The sequence below is a fragment of the Engystomops pustulosus genome, chromosome 5, assembly GCF_040894005.1.
Source record: "Engystomops pustulosus chromosome 5, aEngPut4.maternal, whole genome shotgun sequence".
Lineage (NCBI taxonomy): Eukaryota > Metazoa > Chordata > Amphibia > Anura > Leptodactylidae > Engystomops > Engystomops pustulosus.
In genome coordinates this window covers 141,362,797-141,381,543 of record NC_092415.1, presented here as the reverse complement: position 1 = coordinate 141,381,543, position 18,747 = coordinate 141,362,797, and the positions used below count along the sequence as shown (strand labels likewise).

The following is an 18,747-nucleotide window of genomic DNA, read 5'->3' as shown; positions in this document are numbered from 1 at the left end:
TTTTAACGTGCAAATACATTTTACCATGCGCCATGGGTGTGATTGTGAGGTACAATGCAACCTCTCTTGCCCAGTTTCACAGCAGAAGGGCACCATTTCCAAGATTTAATAAGATGCATTGAGGACTGAAATTAGGATATAAAGGAGGTGCAAAAAGATGCTTCCATTTTTATATTTATTACATTCCAACAAGAAATTGAAAGACACATCTCGTCTTAACAAAGCATTTACAATGTCAGAAGTGTTTCTCTATAGCTTCCATATATTTCCACAGTTGCCTACTGGGGTATATTGGTGCCACTAGTATCGGAAAAAGTATAACAAAGAAGAAAGCACACCAAGAAAAAGGGAAGGGAAAGGTAATAAGAGGATAAGAAAGGATAAAAGGATAAAGAAAGTAAAAACATGTCACATTAAAAGACACCTGACATCAGGTCTCTGTCCCTATTTCTGTCACCTTTACCTGTTGGAGCAGCTCACAAGGATCCATCCCAGCCTTTATCTAGTCAATTCATACATTAATCATTGTAAAATCATCTTTATTTTATTATGTAAATGAGTCTGGGCACATGGAGTTGGGCAGTGATGTCACCCCTGTTACCCCTCCCCTCTCCCTGCTCAGGTCTGTGAGTAATTTATAGTAAAGCATTGCTAGTGTCTGTGCTTTATCTGCTGACATGCTGTGTCCTCCCATAGACATGTGCGAGATACAGTTGAAACAAAGTGGGCAAATTGAGTCTATCATTGTAGCTTCCCTTCGGGGTAGCTCTGTTTAGAAAGAATGGTGGGTCCAGCAGGAGGACCTCCAAAGATAATGCACTTCTTTCAACACCTTCTCACTTTTCAAGCAGTTTCAAACAGTCAATGGATTTTAACCACTTTGGAGAACTCTGTCCTGGGCTGACGGCCTGAGTGCCCACAGAAAGGGCACCAAGTGCTACCTCTGGCACCAGTGCCATAGGTTCGCCATCTCTGCCATAGACCATGTGTTTATCCACCATGAGCATGAATAAACATAACTGCACATTAACTATGAAAGAGTTTAAAGGAAACCTACCATTTGACTTGATGCATTATGACTCAAACATATCTTGAGAATGCTGTAGCTACACTGATGCAGGATCATATCTTGGTTAATCCCTGTGCCGAGCGGTTTTGCTGATAAAACAAATACAAAATTATGATAATAAAGCTGGTCCTGCTACTATGGCTGGCTCAGCACTTCTCCTACCACATTAGTTATTCACTGCTGCACAGGATGATGTAATCCCTGGGTTGTGGCTGAAGGCAGAATAATCAATTGTTGCACCATCCCCCAGCTGCTGTGTATGAGTGATCCAACTCAGGTTGATTAGTCATGTCTTGCCAGGTTGATTAGTTATCACACAAGCTCCGTGTGTAATGTGTTTATGTAGGCAGCCAGCCTAACCCAGCTTTCCCAAGGTTCTGAATAATTGTTTTTTCAGCAAAAGAACTCAACTCAGGGATTAACAAAGATATGATCCTGCATCAGTGTAGCTACAGCATTCTCAAGGTATGTTTGGTTCATAATGCATCAAATCAAATGGTAGGATTCCTTTAACAGTTTTCCTTTAATAAGAGAACATTTTCTATAGAGAAATTTATGGCTCAAACTCTTTCTGCTATTCTGTATGGTGCTGTAATGCAAGTGAACGCTGTACCAGGTATCAACAAACAAATATGCACCTATGCAGAGTATTCATGCCTTAGTATGGAAAAGTACAAGAGAGAACCATGTGAATACGTAATGCTTTGCAATTTGTGCCCCTCACCAAGTGAAATATGCTATGTTTCGGTTAGCTTTATATCCAGCATTAATAGGTATCACATACCTTAAGAATAGATATTTGTGAGAAATCCTTTTCTTCAAAATATGCATGAGTAATCAGCTGAAGTTTAGCTTGAAGCAATCCATACAGAGGCTAAAGAATATAAATGTAAAACCAATTAATCTAAAATGTATACAAATATTGTAAAAAGTCAAACAACAAAGCCATATAATGAATTGAAAATGTATGCCAATTATTTTTTCAGGGTTAAAGAGGACCTGTCATCCCCCCAAAATAGCCCCACCAAATATGCCCCCATAATCCTCTCCCCAGCCAGTTTCTATTTATGCCATTTAAAAAAAAAAATTATGATGGGAAAGTATATTTTAATAGATCCGACCTCTTACCAAATAAGAGGTCGGATCCTCAGATCCTGTGTGCCGCAGTCGGCCTTATTCATGAGGGGGCCGGCCGACACTCCCCCTCTACGGTCCTGTCAGCGGGGACCTGTAAGGATAGCCAGCAGCAGCGCATATATTGCGCAATCGCTGCCGGCTCTCCGGTCCGGCTGCACTGACAGTGGGCATGCTTTTTGACAGGGTCAGTCGGGAACAGTGACTGCAGCCACGTCGTGCTTATTCACAGCAACACCCAAATGTTATATAAATTCGGCAGGCGCTATGAATAAATGCGGTCGCATCGAAGAAAGCCGACATCCATTGCACAATATATGCGCTACTGCCGGCTATTCTTACAGGTCCCCGCTGAAAGGACCGTAGAGGGGGGGGGCGGGGGGGGGGGGGGGGAGTGTCAGCCAGCCCCCTCATTAATAAGAGGTCGGATATATTAAAACATACTTTCCAAACAATTTTTTTTCAAAATGGCATAAATAGAAACTGTCTGGGGACAGGATCTCTTTAACGGTCAAGCACAATACATGTTGGGCCACACTCAGTTTCAAGGTTAATCCGTTAAGCTAAAAAGGTCACTGTACTCCATCAAAATTTATTTCTATTTTGATCCATGGAACATATGTGTATGGCAGATGTTAGGCACTTTTTACATAATTTAGACAATTAAATAAAGTACAAGGAAGTTTTCTTGGATAATGGAGCTACATACAGTTCACATGGATTTAAAAAGCAATGTCTTTATTGTTTGTGACGTGTTTCGATCCTATACTAGGATCTTCTTCAGGCATTAAAAACATACTTGTTAACTAACATGAAGTACAAATGTGTCCCAAAAAATAATAAGGTGTTCCAAAGTTATTACAATTTAAATTGACACATGTGAAATTTGAAAAATGTCCATAAGGTCAAAATGGGCTTAGTCCTTAAGATTCAAAACTATTCTATCAATCCAATACCATGCATGTCCAATAAGTATTCTATATACTGCAGTCTTTTACTGCCCTGGGTAGCATATTTGTCCATGTTGTTGATGCTCTAATGTGGCTTAATCACTTCCTTAATTTCCTGGGTATGCTACAAAACCAGAATCTTACCAGCTGACTCAACACGCAGACACTTTTCTGTACAGTTTCCCGGGTAACATCAGCTTGACGCACTTTCAAGGTCTGTAAGACACACAATTGATTCTAAGAAGTGGCAACAGAAAAAAAGGCTTCAAAAGATTTAAATTGGCAATACACAGCATCATCTACCAGGTACCAATTTTAGATGAAAAACAGATAAAAAATACAAAAATTAAAAATCTTAATTTAGTTGGTTGAAGCTCAGGCACATGGGTAGTTCTAACACTAGCTGATGTATCATCTCATATTATTATCACTTGTCAACTAAATATGTATAAAGCCTGAGATGTCTTCTCTGGGGAAGGATTCAAGTCTGTGGAAGTGGAAAGCTTGTATGTATTGGAACACAGAACTGTCACACTAAACCCCCTCATACCTTTGCTTCAATTTGTCGGTAACAAGAAACTCCATAAACAGTCCTCCGCTCCCCGCTTCTTGGTGGGAGGTGAAAAAATACAGTGTCTATGTAGAATAAAAATAAAGTTATCAGAAATACAGATTTCTTTTTCTTATAGCCAAAAGGTGAGTTAAAAAAAAAAAATGCCAGTTTAACCCCCCTCTACTACCAGCCTTGTCAGGTAGGGTATGAAATACTTTTCTAGAATTCCCTCTTATGTTAAAGATCACCTATTTACCTATAAAAATAGCAGTCCATAATGAGCTGAAAAGTCACTTTTGCCTGAAATAAGTCAAGTTTAAGGGTAAACTTCATGTCAGATGACCATATTTGGGTTCTTTACAATATAAACACATGCTTTGGTATCATATTAAAGGACATCTACGACCAAGATGAAGTATTGTAAACCAAGCACACTCATATTCAGGTGTGTGTCCCCTCTGTCAAGATATATACTTCTTTTAGTTTCTTATGCCCTCATTTTATTCCAAAAAATGATTTTAAAATGATGCTAAATAATCCTGATGGTCCCGGGCTCCATAGATCTCAATGGAGCACCTCAGGCTCATTTGATACTTTTTAAAGAGCAACTGTAAAGGTTTTTTTTTTTCCACATATCAATAGCTCTTGGGATGCAAAACAACTTTGCCAATTATCTTTGTTACCTAAATTCAGAAGTTTCTTTGCTATAGCCCTCTGATTATCTGTGAGCTGCAGTAGCTACTTCCTCTCCCTTTGCTGACAAGCCCTGGAGTCCATTTTATAAACAATTTCTATAAACTCTTTGGACTCCTGGGTGGGGAGGAGCTGCTAATCCCTGCTCGCAGAGGAGGAGGTCACGTGACAGTGCTCGCCGAGTATGAAGCAGAGCTGGATGTGCCCAAGACTGGATACAAATGACTCCTACACAATATTGAGGTTCAAGATCTTCCCTGTTACTTATCAGTCCCTCCCAGTCTGTGATTCTACAGAACTTTCACTGTCTTTCTCTGCAGCTCATGCTGCTCCCTTCCCCCACTTGGTCATCGGCATTATCAGCTCTGTGTAGATAAGATATTTACCCTTAGTACTTAAACAGCACAGGCATAGACTGCATGTGCTAATGATTTCTAACCCTTATTAGATGTTCCCTGCTCCTCCATGTGATGAAAGCTGCCATACTACTTTTAGAGAGAACACAAGGATCTGTAGGCAAGCTAACTGGCCTCAGCTTGAGGGCACAAACGGACTGTCTAGTCTCCGTTACTTACCTTTGATGAAAAAAATTTTTGTCAACCATTTTCAGTACAGAAAATGAAAGAAAAGCAGCACAACGTAGGTATTGTTCTGTTTGTTTTTAAAGGGGGAAATCACATATAATGATTTTACCAAATTATTTTAACGCTACAGTTACGGTGTAAACATTTTTTTTTTTTAACAAAAAAGGGCTTAAGAAGCTAAAAGAAGAGCAGATCCTACTAGAGGGAGCACACACAAGCATGTCAGCGTGCTTGGTTTACAATCCTTCATCCTGGTGGTAGATGTCCTTTAAAGATAATAATCTCATCTTTCAAATTACATCAGGCTTATGATTCTGTGAGCTACAGAACTTAAGAAAGTCAGTTGAAAGAAAAAGGTATGAACAAAGCACTGTGTTAAATAAACCGATAACTTGATCTATACCGCATCACCACTGTTAGAAATAGACCATTATACATCAATATCAACATTGACTGTATTATAGCAGTCCACAGACTTGGGCAATTTGTAAGCCAGCAAGTGCATATACATGGATAAGCGATTCAACAGCCAAACAAAACATAAACATAATTCAACTGGGCATATTTATACCTTCTTGGAAGTTATGTGCACCATCTGGCAATGCAAGAAATGGTAGGTACTTCCATTCCTCTGGTAAGACATTGCTGTCGTGTCCTTCTTCAGGTATTAAAGGAGGGTAAGAAAATTCCACCTTAAAAAGTAAAAAAAAAAAAGTTGCAATGTTTAATTTCAATTTAATTAATCTATCCATTAAAAACTCTATCCATTACTTATTTTGTGTTGAATCTACCCGATTGCTTACCACTTAACACAGAATCAAAGCATTCTGTGGAATATTTAATACGTTTCCCCCACATCCCATTCCAGCTTCTACATGATTTTACTTTCAAGAGCTTGTCACTGGCCATGTCAGCTACAGAGAACCCGTTTTATTTTTTTCTGTACACCACATATCAAACACCTTTGTAGAAAAAAGGTCCACAAAATAAATATAACAGATAGGCCGGATTTACACTAATGCATGCCCACTGGGCCGTAGCCGGGCGGGTATATGTCCAGCACGATGGAGCACAGGAGAGGTGACCCCTGTCCATAGAGATGCACAACGCAAGGCCGTGCATACGAGGAAAGATAGGACATATCTTATCTTTTCCCTATGTACAGAGCGTGTAGCACTGTATTGCTCCCTGCGGCCATTGCTGTCTATGTGGGACGAACGTACGGCCGCAATTCGGCCTTACACCATTTGTGTAACTAGAACAAACACAAATAAAACTTTTTAGAAACCTAACGTGGCCCCATGACTTAACTACCATTCATTCTGGAACCATGATACACAGGTAAAGGCTGAGGTCATCAAAACACTGATTGGGGCCCTTTAACCCATTAGATGCCAAGGTCAATATTCAGTAAAGCAATGTCACAAGAATCCTGAATCCTACTTCCAGAGGGTCATTAAAATATGGGCAACCTTATTAGGGTCTTACCTTAACCTTAATGTTTTCGATTAGTGGCCACGCCTTTAACATATATTATATATACACATCTATATCTCAATTTTTTTAAAAGGAGTTGTATCAAGTTCTCCTGTGACCCCTTATTCACAGCATAGAAGAATAATGTATGATCCAACTGTGAAGACCCCTGTGATGCACAGAATGGGGGGACCACAAGTGCCCCAATCCATTCCATGGCACCAGGACATCAGAAGTGCTACAGAAGTCAATGGAGTTCCAGGTCACATGGACAAGGATGCTGGGATCTGGTAATAGTATAAATCTAGAGAAAGTACAGCTATGTAAACTATTAGGAAATAACCCTTAGAAATCAATCTTTTTCCTTGTGATTTTACAGTAGTTAAGAGAATAAAGTAAGCCTGTCATTACTTCACCACCATGCTACTTCTATTCCATTTGCTTTTCCTGGGCCTATGCAACACAAGTTTATTAATAGCATCCATTAAGATATGCCTGAGGGTTGTGGCTTTTAGAATACAAAGAAGTCCTACAGCTCACATGTTTCAAATTGACAGAAACAATATGTAACAGGAAAACCTATGATTACCTACCAAATAGCTCAATGCAGAGCAGAGGGAAAACGAATAGTCTGAAACAAAAACAAAAAGGACAAGGAATCCAATGTCATGACAGGTGGCGATTATGGAACGAGACTTCTACAGCCTTTCCACCTGTTACTTAGGTAACTGAAGACTGAAGAGAAACCTCTTTATTTATGGTACCCAGGGTTTACCATCTTCATGACAGATGGAAGATATATAAAATACATGAGGATTGCTATTACATACAGACTAATGTCACATATGTAGACATCAGACTTACAGACGACCCCCTCTGCCCCCTATGAACTCTGGTGAAGCTCTCTGGATGCTTTACTATGGTCCTAAATAGGAATAATCAGCTGTATGGTGTCTAATGAAGCTTTATTGAGATATAGATAATTCTTGGTCCCATTACAGCAAAAAAAAAAAATAAAATTTGAAACTCCGAAACACTGGGGCAAAAAAAAAAAAAATAAAATTTTTTTCTAGAACTACTATGATAAAATATACAGTTTCGACTTGCATACAAATTGTACTTATTGACCCTATCTTGTACGTAACCCGGGGACTAATATATATATATATATATATTTATTTCAGCAACTAAAATAGATACCTGGAATAACCTGTTAATATCAGAAGAAAAAATAAACTATGGCAAGATTAAGATTAGAGAACTGTAATTATTCATAGCATCAATACAGGGAAATAAGAACATGTAATTGAACTGCATGCAACTTTTTAAGGGCTGTGTAATATTTTCCAAATAAGCCAGTGTGGTTGGATGAGGGTATAGATTAGGTACTGTATACAATATTATTCAGAGGTGTAGTGTAAACTATACATTTCGGAGGTGCTGTATAGTATATAATACATTTGGAACAGAACCTGTATATTATATAGTTATTTAGAAGGGAATGGGACTACATATAATATGAAATTAGTGGGTATCCTATATTACTTATTCATATTAGATGTTACAATGCAGTAAGGGGTCAATGTGTATTCTTTGATATATGTGAAAAGCAAAGCACTATTAATTGGAAGGGAGCACATTTATTTAGTGGCACAGTGTGGGGCATAGTTTTACCCAGGACACTATAAAGACTTATTTTCAGGAGTGCAATGTGGAGATCAGCTGAAAAAATAAGGAGCCCAAGACAAAGGGGTGTTAAATCCTATAAAGACAAGTCATGGTCAGGAGAAGTTCTCAACTGATGGAGATGATTCATCACTAGATAACACGTATGACTGTCTATGAAAAGTACCGGAGTCAATGGGGGAGATTTATCACCAGTGTCTGAGGGAAAACTGCTCAGGCAATTTTCTTAGCAGGATCAGAACATTTATTACATCAATGAAGGTACTAAAAAATCTGCCAGAATTCATTCTGCATCAATCTGTGTGGATGCTTCACAATGTAAAAAAACTGTTTCAGATGTGTCCCAGTTTTTGCCACCTGTCATTTGTCATTCAAGAAAACTCTGAATCTTCATAAATAGGAAACCAGCAGGTCAATAAAAGGTGGTATAGATATTATTAGAAGAATTTGCATATACATTTAATCTCTGTCAGTAGAATATATTCTTCAGGCTGAGGATTAAAGGCACTTATTAGCCATTAGAATTTTTTTTAACATAAACTATAGAGTATATCTGTAATAAAATAAATAGAGGAGCAGATACAATCAACACTTCTCTACAGAAGGTGCCAAAGTACAAACATTTCCTACTAATTCATGCACATCAACCACACCAGTGTAAACACAGTGAAGCAAAGTGACTGTAGAAAGCTGTCTCGCTACATCCATGCCTCACAGGAAATCCTGGAAAGCCACGTTAAAGGATCTATTTTTCAATATGCTTATGGACCACTCGATCGGTGACCGGCATATGAGGACATCAAGTATATGGGATGATAGTGTTACCTTTCATCAATACCATCAATCCAAATATGAAAGTTTTCCAGGGGTACACCATCATCTACCACTTATAGAAACAGTACAGAAAATACTGAGCCTAGTTCACATACAGTGCAAAACGCGTTATGGAAGGCCAACAAATTCACCAACCCAATCAAGAGCAATAATATATAGGTAAGGGCATTAAAACATAGCTTTTAATAATTCTATTAAAAAACAACAAAAAGAAACATCACATAATAAAAATCAATGGATGCTGTATGTATCTAGGCAAACACAAACAGCACCAAGTACATGAACTCAAATGAATAATGAACTAGTGTCATCCACATCTGGAAGCAAGGTGAACCTATTATGCATACACAGATAGCATAAACATATGATCACTAGAACACATTAGATAAGGTCATAGGACATGTTAAGATCTCACCCATCCAGCAGAGGTCCAGCAGGGAGTGAAGAGGAGGGCCATTAGTGGTGTAGTCATAGGCACATCTAGGTCAGGAGAGAGATGAATGCACTGCCCCTATTGTGCCCTATACTGTACTCGCCCTCATATCCCGAAAAATGCTCCCGTCCTTAAAAGGACGGTCCCAAGTTGTCCCTAAGGGTAGGACTGCCCTAATAGGCCCTATACATCCAAAGACAACAGGGTTCCCGACGCGTTTCTGGTACCACACACAGTGTAACCTTCATCAGGGGAAACTGAGACATAAAGTTGTGCTGCAAGGGAACTAACAGTAGTTAGTAATATGGATCAGCAGTGGCATGGCCCATTCCTGTAGCAGCCACATAGTCCTACAAATCGCTTTATAAAGGGTATTCATGACTAGGTATACTCCCACCCAGTCCATGTACCTCATCCCTTATTGGTCAAAATGTCACTATGGGATGTAGGCATCACAGAACACATAAGCCAATCATTAACAGGTTTAAAATACACTTATTGTGATGGTATAGCGGGGACGGTTCCTTATGCAAACATAGCAATTGTTCACTCACCTCACTACGATGATTCCCGTCATTACATAAACCTCTCCACGTGCTGTGCGACGCCGGCGCCCCACTTCCAGTATCGCCAGCATCGCCGTAACGTCACTTACGGTATCGCCATAGTGGCGAGACTTCACTTCCGGTGTCTAGGGGCGCCGAGTCATCAGTCTCCAGTTGTCATGGAGATGTATGGGGTGGGGTAGAGGTGCGACCAAGTACCCATCTACTTGTCGCCCTGTATCCACTGTATGCAAGTATGATAAGTAGATATAAATTCAGACCGTGGATACCGGAGGAGACAGAGGGTGTAGAAAAAACATTATTTCGTATCCACTACATGGATTCTGTCCCTAAGAGGTATTTCCACCGGATTCATATCCTATGCTCCCGATATTTACATGGGGAGTATTCTACTCACAGGGGAGGATCCTGGTTGTCCATCACCCGAGTCCTTATACCACCCAGTATATATTACCAAGAGCAATGGCTTTAACACATCTAGCCAGTGGGACCTCTTAATCATAAGGAAAAAGGAGACACTCACATTTAACGTTGTTATTTTGGATGGTTTGAAGCAAAGACATATCCAAAACAAGACTATACTAATAAAATAGATATATCCCACAGTCTGGGTATTTCAAGGAGAGGATACTTTGATACGAAGATCGGATTATTAGTGAAGAGATTACTGTTAAGTATCAGAGATGGTAATCTTCACTAACATAAAGTAAGATCAAATAAATGATGCATAGGATACGTTCTCATTGAGGCCCTTAGAGGACACTGTGTCACACCAGAAGATCCATTTGGCTTCCCTCTGTAGGATCAAGCGGTCCTACCTAGACACCGGAAGTGACGTCTCGCCACTATGGCGATACCGGAAGTGACGTCACACCATGCTGGCGATACCCGAAGTGGGGCGCCGGCATCGCACAGCACGTGGAGAGGTTTATGTAATGACGGGAATCATCATAGGGGGGCGAGTGAACAATTGCTATGTTTGCATAAGGAACCGCCCCCGCTATACCATCACAATAAGTGTATTTTAAACCTGTTAATGATTGGCTTATGTGTTCTGTGATGCCTACATCCCATAGTGACATTTTGACCAATAAGGGATGAGGTACATGGACTGGGTGGGAGTATACCTAGTCATGAATACCCTTTATAAAGCGATTTGTAGGACTATGTGGCTGCTACAGGAATGGGCCATGCCACTGCTGATCCATATTACTAACTACTGTTAGTTCCCTTGCAGCACAACTTTATGTCTCAGTTTCCCCTGATGAAGGTTACACTGTGTGTGGTACCAGAAACGCGTCGGGAACCCTGTTGTCTTTGGATGTATAGGGCCTATTAGGGCAGTCCTACCCTTAGGGACAATTTGGGACCGTCCTTGTAAGGAGCATTTTTTCAGGATATGAGGGCGAGTACAGTATAGGGCACAATAGGGGCAGTGCATTCATCTCTCTCCTGACCTAGATGTGCCTATGACTACACCACTAATGGCCCTCCTCTTCACTCCCTGCTGGACCTCTGCTGGATAGGCGAGATCTTAACATGTCCTATGACCTTATCTAATGTGTTCTAGTGATCATATGTTTATGCTATCTGTGTATGCATAATAGGTTCACCTTGCTTCCAGATGTGGATGACACTAGTTCATTATTATTTAGGTAGAACATAACAAATATATAGTTACTGAAATATAAACTTAGAACTATAATTTTAATAAATTGTAATCAATTAAAATGGTCATTGTTCCTGATCACTCTAGCCGTTATAAGATTTATTCCCCTCCACTGCAATGAATGTACATAATGTGCAGCCATATTCACCTCAATTAAATGCATACAAACTTTAGCTAAGGAAAAAAAATGCAAAGCAGTATACAGAGAATATACACTGGACAAACCTGCCTTAATACAGTTTTATTGATCACTCTAGAACAGGGGTAGGGAACCTGTGGCTCGGGAGCCAGATGTGGCTCTTTTGTTGGCTGCATCCGGCTCTCAGGCAGATCTGTAATAACTAGTGACGGCTGCTGTGTGTCTGTTAGACTGATCACCGGACACAGGCAGTAATGTTACCGCAGCCTACATCCTTTGTATGACCCAGGTGCTATTGCAGCCATCGTCTAAACCTGAGTCAAAGAGAAGAGCGTGGGAGCAATGAGGAGCTGGCTGCAGGGAGCGCTGGTAAGTGAATATTCTTTTTTTTTTTTTCCGCTGTGACTACCGGTCAGCATGTGCTGTGGCTACTTATCTACTGGGGGTATGTGCTGTGGCTACTTATCTACCGGGGAGCATGTGCTGTGGCTATCAACTGTGGGCATGTGCTGTGACTACCTATCTACCAGGGAGCATGTGCTGTGGCTACTTATCTACTGGGGGTATGTGATGTGGCTACCTATCTACCGGGGAGCATGTGCTGTGGCTATCTACTGTGGGGCATGTGCTGTGGCTACTTATCTACCGGGGAGCATGTGCTGTGGCTACTTATCTACCGGGGAGCATGTGCTGTGGCTACTTATCTACCGGGGAGCATGTGCTGTGGCTATCTACTGTGGGGCATGTGCTAAGGCTACCTATCTACCGGGGAGCATGTGCTGTGGTTATCTATCTACCGGGAAGCATGTGCTGTGGCTAACTATCTACTCGGGGTATGTGCTAGGGCTAGCTATCTACTGGGAAGCATGTGCTTGGACTACCTATCTACCGGGGAGCATGTGCTGTGGCTACCTATCTACTGGGAGGCATGTGGTGGGTGTCAGGATTTGGAGTAATGCACCCCCTGGACCACCATGAATGATGATGTAAGCAGAAACCTGGGACCAATCAGCGGTGTGCACCCGTAACACTGGGACTACCTATCTACTGGGGGGCATGTGCATATTGTACGGCTCTTACAGAATAACATTTTAAAATATGTGACGTTCATGGCTCTCTCAGCCAAAAACATCTTCTAGAGCAGGGGTCAGGAACAAGTGCAGTCATTCCTTCCCTTCTGATCTGTAGAGGAGGAGCCTCACTACAATGCATGTACAGTCACATTCAGCTCATCTAAATGCTGTGATCTGACCTTAGAGACTGTTACTCTGTCTCATCCTTCCTCCTGCTTCGTCAGCACTTGTGCAGCAAGTAGGGAGTGCTGAGGGAGCAGGGGGGCGGGGGAGGGGAAGGTTGAGAGAGTAACAGCTTCTAAAGCCAGATAAGAAAGGGGCTAGTTTTGATGGTAGATTTCCTTTAAGCTGCAAACAAACAGGATTAGAAACGGCTCTTAGTCTTCAGGTCTTTATTGCGACTATCAGCGTGTTAGTGGAATACATATGCCAATGTCACACGGCTGTTGTAAGTGTGCCACTATACACACCAGTTCTTGTGAATGAGGCCTTAGTATTATTCTTGTGTGACCTTATACATTTATATTATGCAACTGTGTACCTTAATTTTCATATAGATAATATAGGCCTGCTATTTATAGTCTCATTCCTGTGACACCTGTCATAATAATAGGTTCATTAAATGATTGCCATCTTTAATAATGTGTGTAGTTTGCCAGAAATCGCAGTGGTACAATAACTGAATACCACAATAAACAAGGGACTTATGCTGCGCATGCAAGTCTTCCTATTCGAAGGCCTGAATTGAGTGTGAATGAGTGGTCACTGTCCCACTAGTGGTGACCTTGTACAGATGATATGGTGGGAGACATTGAAGTTAGCAGTAAAAGTTAGAGGCTGCAATCACACGCGGCCTTTACAATGTGTTTTGAAAGGCAAAACAACAGCTGAAGAAAGAAGATTTGCCCAATTACATTTCTGTCAACAATTGCGTTTACAAAATGCATTAGTTAACTCAACATCAACATGTCAACAGTGTGTTAACACAATGGAAAGGTTGACACATGTGTTAACATTGCATTTTGTAAATGCAAACATTACCAGCAATGTAATTAGGCAAATATCCTCTCCGCTGTTGTACAGAGTTTCAAAGTGCTCTGTGAACGCCACGTGTGAATGCAGCCTGACAAACTTTCTATGAGCTTGGACCCAAAGCTGATTTCAGCAAAGCGGCCGCAGCATTTTACACCTTCAAGACTGTTTCTGGAGGTTATTTGTACTGTGCGTGGTGAGATGAGGTCTTCCACTCATTTATAATTCTTCTATTCCAAGTGCAATATAGACAATAGACTGTGCAAAAACGTGAAGTTATGAAATAAAACCTGCACTTGAATAAGAACACCATGTTATACATGACCTGGGAAGAGCTCTACACTCATTACACAAGACTGCTACAAGACTAGACCAACAGGAAACAAAGAAAATATACCCGGGGCAAAAGTATGCCAGAGGGTATGAGGAAAAGAACGTCAATACAAGGCTACAATGTATTCTCCTTACTACATTTAAGAAACTTGTCTTTGTGGGAATACCCATTTAGTTTTACAAATTCAGGTGTAAGTTACTGGAATAAACATGATCAGATAATAAAGGAAGAGAACATGTAAATGACAGGTTATACATCTGCTTTTCTCAATCACCTGCTGCAGAAGTTTTTAACACGTGGTATTTTTACCTCATGGCTATATATCAAAAACAGGTAGATCTCACGAAAAAAAAATAAAAAAAAAATAAATAAATAAATAACAATGCTTCATCCATAAGCAATATCATCAATATAGCCGCCCCCTATATGTCCATCTACTATAGAAACTGCTGCCAGTAGTACATATTACTTCCTACCTATTTGGCATGTTTGAAGCAGATCAGTGAGTATCAGTCTCTAGTTGGCACACATTACATCTAATCCACACCAGGCTGTAACCATTAGGTTTAGTGAAAAGGCAGCATACTGTAGCTCTGCAGACATGAACCAACTCCCATCCTTCCTACAGCAGTTTCACCTCAGACAATTCAGATATATTTCCCCCATTGACACTATAACAGGGGGAGTTTTATCACAATTGTCTAAAAACAAAATTGTTCCAGTTGTTCATGGCATCCAATCAGCACTCAGTTTTGATTTGAGAGACAATTTCAGACAATTTTAGTATTCTACTGAGAGACGGTTTCATACTAACATAACATAACTGATCACTTCCTTGGGGATACTCAGTTTGAACTTTTAGTCTCTGTGGTGATGTCCAGCTAGTTAAAAATATTGGATACCCAACTCACTGATCCGTGTTCTCTGTAAGGAGACTTCCTTATACCTAAATGGTCTCTACCTGGTCAATCTCAACAAACTGGAAGTGAATGCTCAGCCTCAGGTAGGTTAATACAGCAGCGGGGATCTGTGAGGAGGGCACCACATCATATGTGCCATTCTGAAAAATAGAATATTTATGCTAGTATGAATTTTCCATTTTAAAGGGGTTCTCTGGTGTAAACACAAAACTTTGTGTTGAAATAACCTGGACCCAATTCACATTAGCATTTAGATCTCTTATCTACCACTAAAAAAGTAAAGTCTAACTGATGCTTTAAAATGTCCATTGATTTGTAATACAGATGCATCAGTGTCGCCATTTTGAATACATGCAACCCCCTGCAGCCCTTCACTAGCCTCAGTGGTGTTCAGCTTTGTAGACACGACGTGACATCACCACTTCCATTTCTGTGTATTAGCAGTAAAGGAGCTGTGGTTCTGAAATGAAACTGACAACAGAGGACAGTATGAGATCCTTTCATTTTTTTACCACCCGCCCTAGTAATGGATACAAATGTATTCATTCAAGGCAACACCTTAAATAGTTTTACTGCATCTTAATTTAAAGAGGCTTAATATTGGAGCAGGACAACTCCTTTAAATATTAAAATTAATCTACAGAAAAGAGGATACTTGCAGCTGATTGAAGTTCAGTGCTCTTCTGTAGTCAGCAGTTGTCCCTTGACTTAGGCTACATGAACACAACTGTTATTGTGGCTGCACCAGATCACAGCCACAATAGAGGTCTATGGCACCTGATCAGGGTGTGAGGACTACTAGGTGTCTCACCAAACTGTGACCTGGATGGGCGGCTGAGCCACAAAAGTTAGGACACTGGATCTTTCACTGGATTCCAGTCGCTCAGTTTTCGATGCAGAGATGAGGGGTAAGGAGCACTGCCCCGATCCTTTCTGCACTGGGCCGTGTGTAAAATTCATTCAGGATATCTTTATAGCATCAACCTGATGTACAGAGCACTAGAGCAGCAAACTGATGTGTACAGGATAAAGCTAGGAACAAATACAGAATGTCTGCTAAAACTACATCTCATTTCCAGGCTCCAAATTCACTCCGGAATTCATTTTATTAGGAAATGGGAAGAAACCAGCTACACTAGATGAAAGATTTAGAACCCATTACAATCATGAGTACGTATGAGAATAAAACCAGGAATATAAACAGGCACAAACATAGAGCGCAGTATAGAAGACTGTATATATTCCAGGCAATATATATTATATATGGCAATTATATACTCAGAAATACAAAGCATGGGGCACAATCACTGCGCACATTATAGCGTTATGTAAGGGTGCATGAGGTGATTGTATGTACAATGATGTAAAGCAATGCTATACGCACCAGAACAGGGCACATACCCAAACACAGAGCACATTTTATAGCGCTATACAGGAGTCCTTACGGTGACTGTAAATAATCACCACAAAGTATAATATCACACCACACACATAGGAAAGGGCACGAGCCAATAACCATGTTCTAGCCGTATAATATTACACAACACATAGGACAGGGCACGAGCCTATAACCATGTTCTAGCTGTATAATAATATTACACCACACACATAGGACAGGGCACGAGCCTATAACCATGTTCTAGCTGTATAATAACATTACACCACACACATAGGACAGGGCAAGAGCCTATAATCATGTTCTAGCTGTATAATAACATTACACCACACACATAGGACAGGGCAAGAGCCTATAATCATGTTCTAGCTGTATAATAACATTACACCACACACATAGGACAGGGCACGAGCCTATAACCATGTTCTAGCTGTATAATATTACACCACACACAGGACAGGGCACGAGCCTATAACCATGTTCTAGCTGTATAATTTTACACCACACACATAGGACAGGGCACGAGCCTATAACCATGTTCTAGCTGTATAATAACATTACACCACACACATAGGACAGGGCACGAGCCTATAACCATCTTCTAGCTGTATAATATTACACCACACACAGGACAGGGCACGAACCTATAACCATGTTCTAGCTGTATAATATTACACCACACACATAGGACAGGGCACGAGCCTCTAACCATGTTCTAGCTGTATAATAACATTACACCACACACATAGGACAGGACACGAGCCTATAACCATCTTCTAGCTGTATATTACACCACACACATAGGACAGTGCACGAGCCTACAACCATGTTCTAGCTGTATAATATTACACCACACACAGGACAGGGCACGAACCTATAACCATGTTCTAGCTGTATAATATTACACCACACACATAGGACAGGGCACGAGCCTATAACCATGTTCTAGCTGTATAATATTACACCACACACATAGGACAGGGCACGAGCCTATAACCATGTTCTAGCTGTATAATAATATTACACCACACACATAGGACAGGGCACGAGCCTATAACCATGTTCTAGCTCAGTGGTGGCGAACCTATGGCACTGGTGCCAGAGATGGCACTTGGAGGCATCTCTGTGGGCACACAGGTTGTCTCCCAGGCAGAGTTTGCCAGACATGGCATCTTCCTGCAGTCTCAGGTAGTCCAAGTAGTGCCCTGCTATTGTAAAGTGACCAATCCTGTGCTGCTTGGTCCTGTCCAAAGAGTGAAAAGGTGTCGAATTGGAGCTCAAAGATTCTGGTAGCAATAAGTTTGTTACTGCCTAAATTGCTGTGTTGGCACTTTTGGGAAAGCTAGTTGTTTTTGAGTCTCACTTTGGGCACTCGATCTCTAAAAGGTTCACCATCCCTGTTCTAGCTGTATAATAATATTACACCACACACATAGGACAGGGCACGAGCCTATAACCATGTTCTAGCTGTATAATAATATTACACCACACACATAGGACAGGGCACGAGCCTATAACCATGTTCTAGCTGTATAATATTACACCACACACAGGACATGGCACGAGCCTATAACCATGTTCTACCAGAGTGACAGCAGGTGACATCATCCTGAAGTTGTCTCACCTGGCAGCCCTTCTTGTGATGGAAGCCCACCACCACAATGTGCAGCACAGGCCCCGTTCTGCCGCTGCCTCCAGGGTTCTCTTGCCCATCCTGGGCATCCATGCGTGACGTCACCGAGGCACACGCCGCTGCAGGCAGGGGGAGACCTGACACGTTTAGTGTTTACCCCTCAACTGACGTGAGCCGTGAGAGTCCGTATGGTCGCACTAGTACTGGTGTACGCCAGTCACTGCATGTAATGCCCAATGTCCAGTACACGCCTCTGCCCTGTCAGGCTGCTGCCTCCCCTCTTCCTACTGTTCAGCCTGCAGTCACATGTCAGTGACAGGCTCAGAGTTACGTCACAGCGCCTGCCACGCCTCTGCCCGCCCATACACCGTGTATCACGTGACCGCTTGTTTGTGAAGTGATTGGCCAGACGCAGTGGGCGGGTAGGAAGTTGAGCGATGACACAGTGTTGTGAAAAAGACCAATGGCTGATGATGCGGACACATGGCGGAGGCTCCAGATGTACACATAACATATGCTCTCTGCTCATGCGTGTGTCATGTATGGTAGCGAGGCTGTTGTGTAAGGCTACCT

The 18,747-nt window shown here is 41.3% G+C and overlaps 1 protein-coding gene across 1 annotated transcript in view; it reads right to left on the bottom strand.

Moving 5' to 3' along the window:
• Positions 1-18,518, bottom strand: part of AVL9 (AVL9 cell migration associated) — a 42,139-nt gene extending 23,621 nt beyond the window's left edge. The window contains exons 1-5 of the mRNA XM_072153245.1: positions 18,166-18,518; positions 5,555-5,675; positions 3,704-3,789; positions 3,298-3,369; positions 1,854-1,943 (exon numbers count right to left, since the gene is read on the bottom strand). Of these exons, the coding sequence (XP_072009346.1) occupies positions 1,854-1,943; positions 3,298-3,369; positions 3,704-3,789; positions 5,555-5,675; positions 18,166-18,267 (471 nt within the window). The 5' untranslated portion in view covers positions 18,268-18,518. The remainder of the gene's footprint in view (positions 1-1,853; positions 1,944-3,297; positions 3,370-3,703; positions 3,790-5,554; positions 5,676-18,165) is intronic.
• Positions 18,519-18,747: the final 229 nt, after the last annotated feature.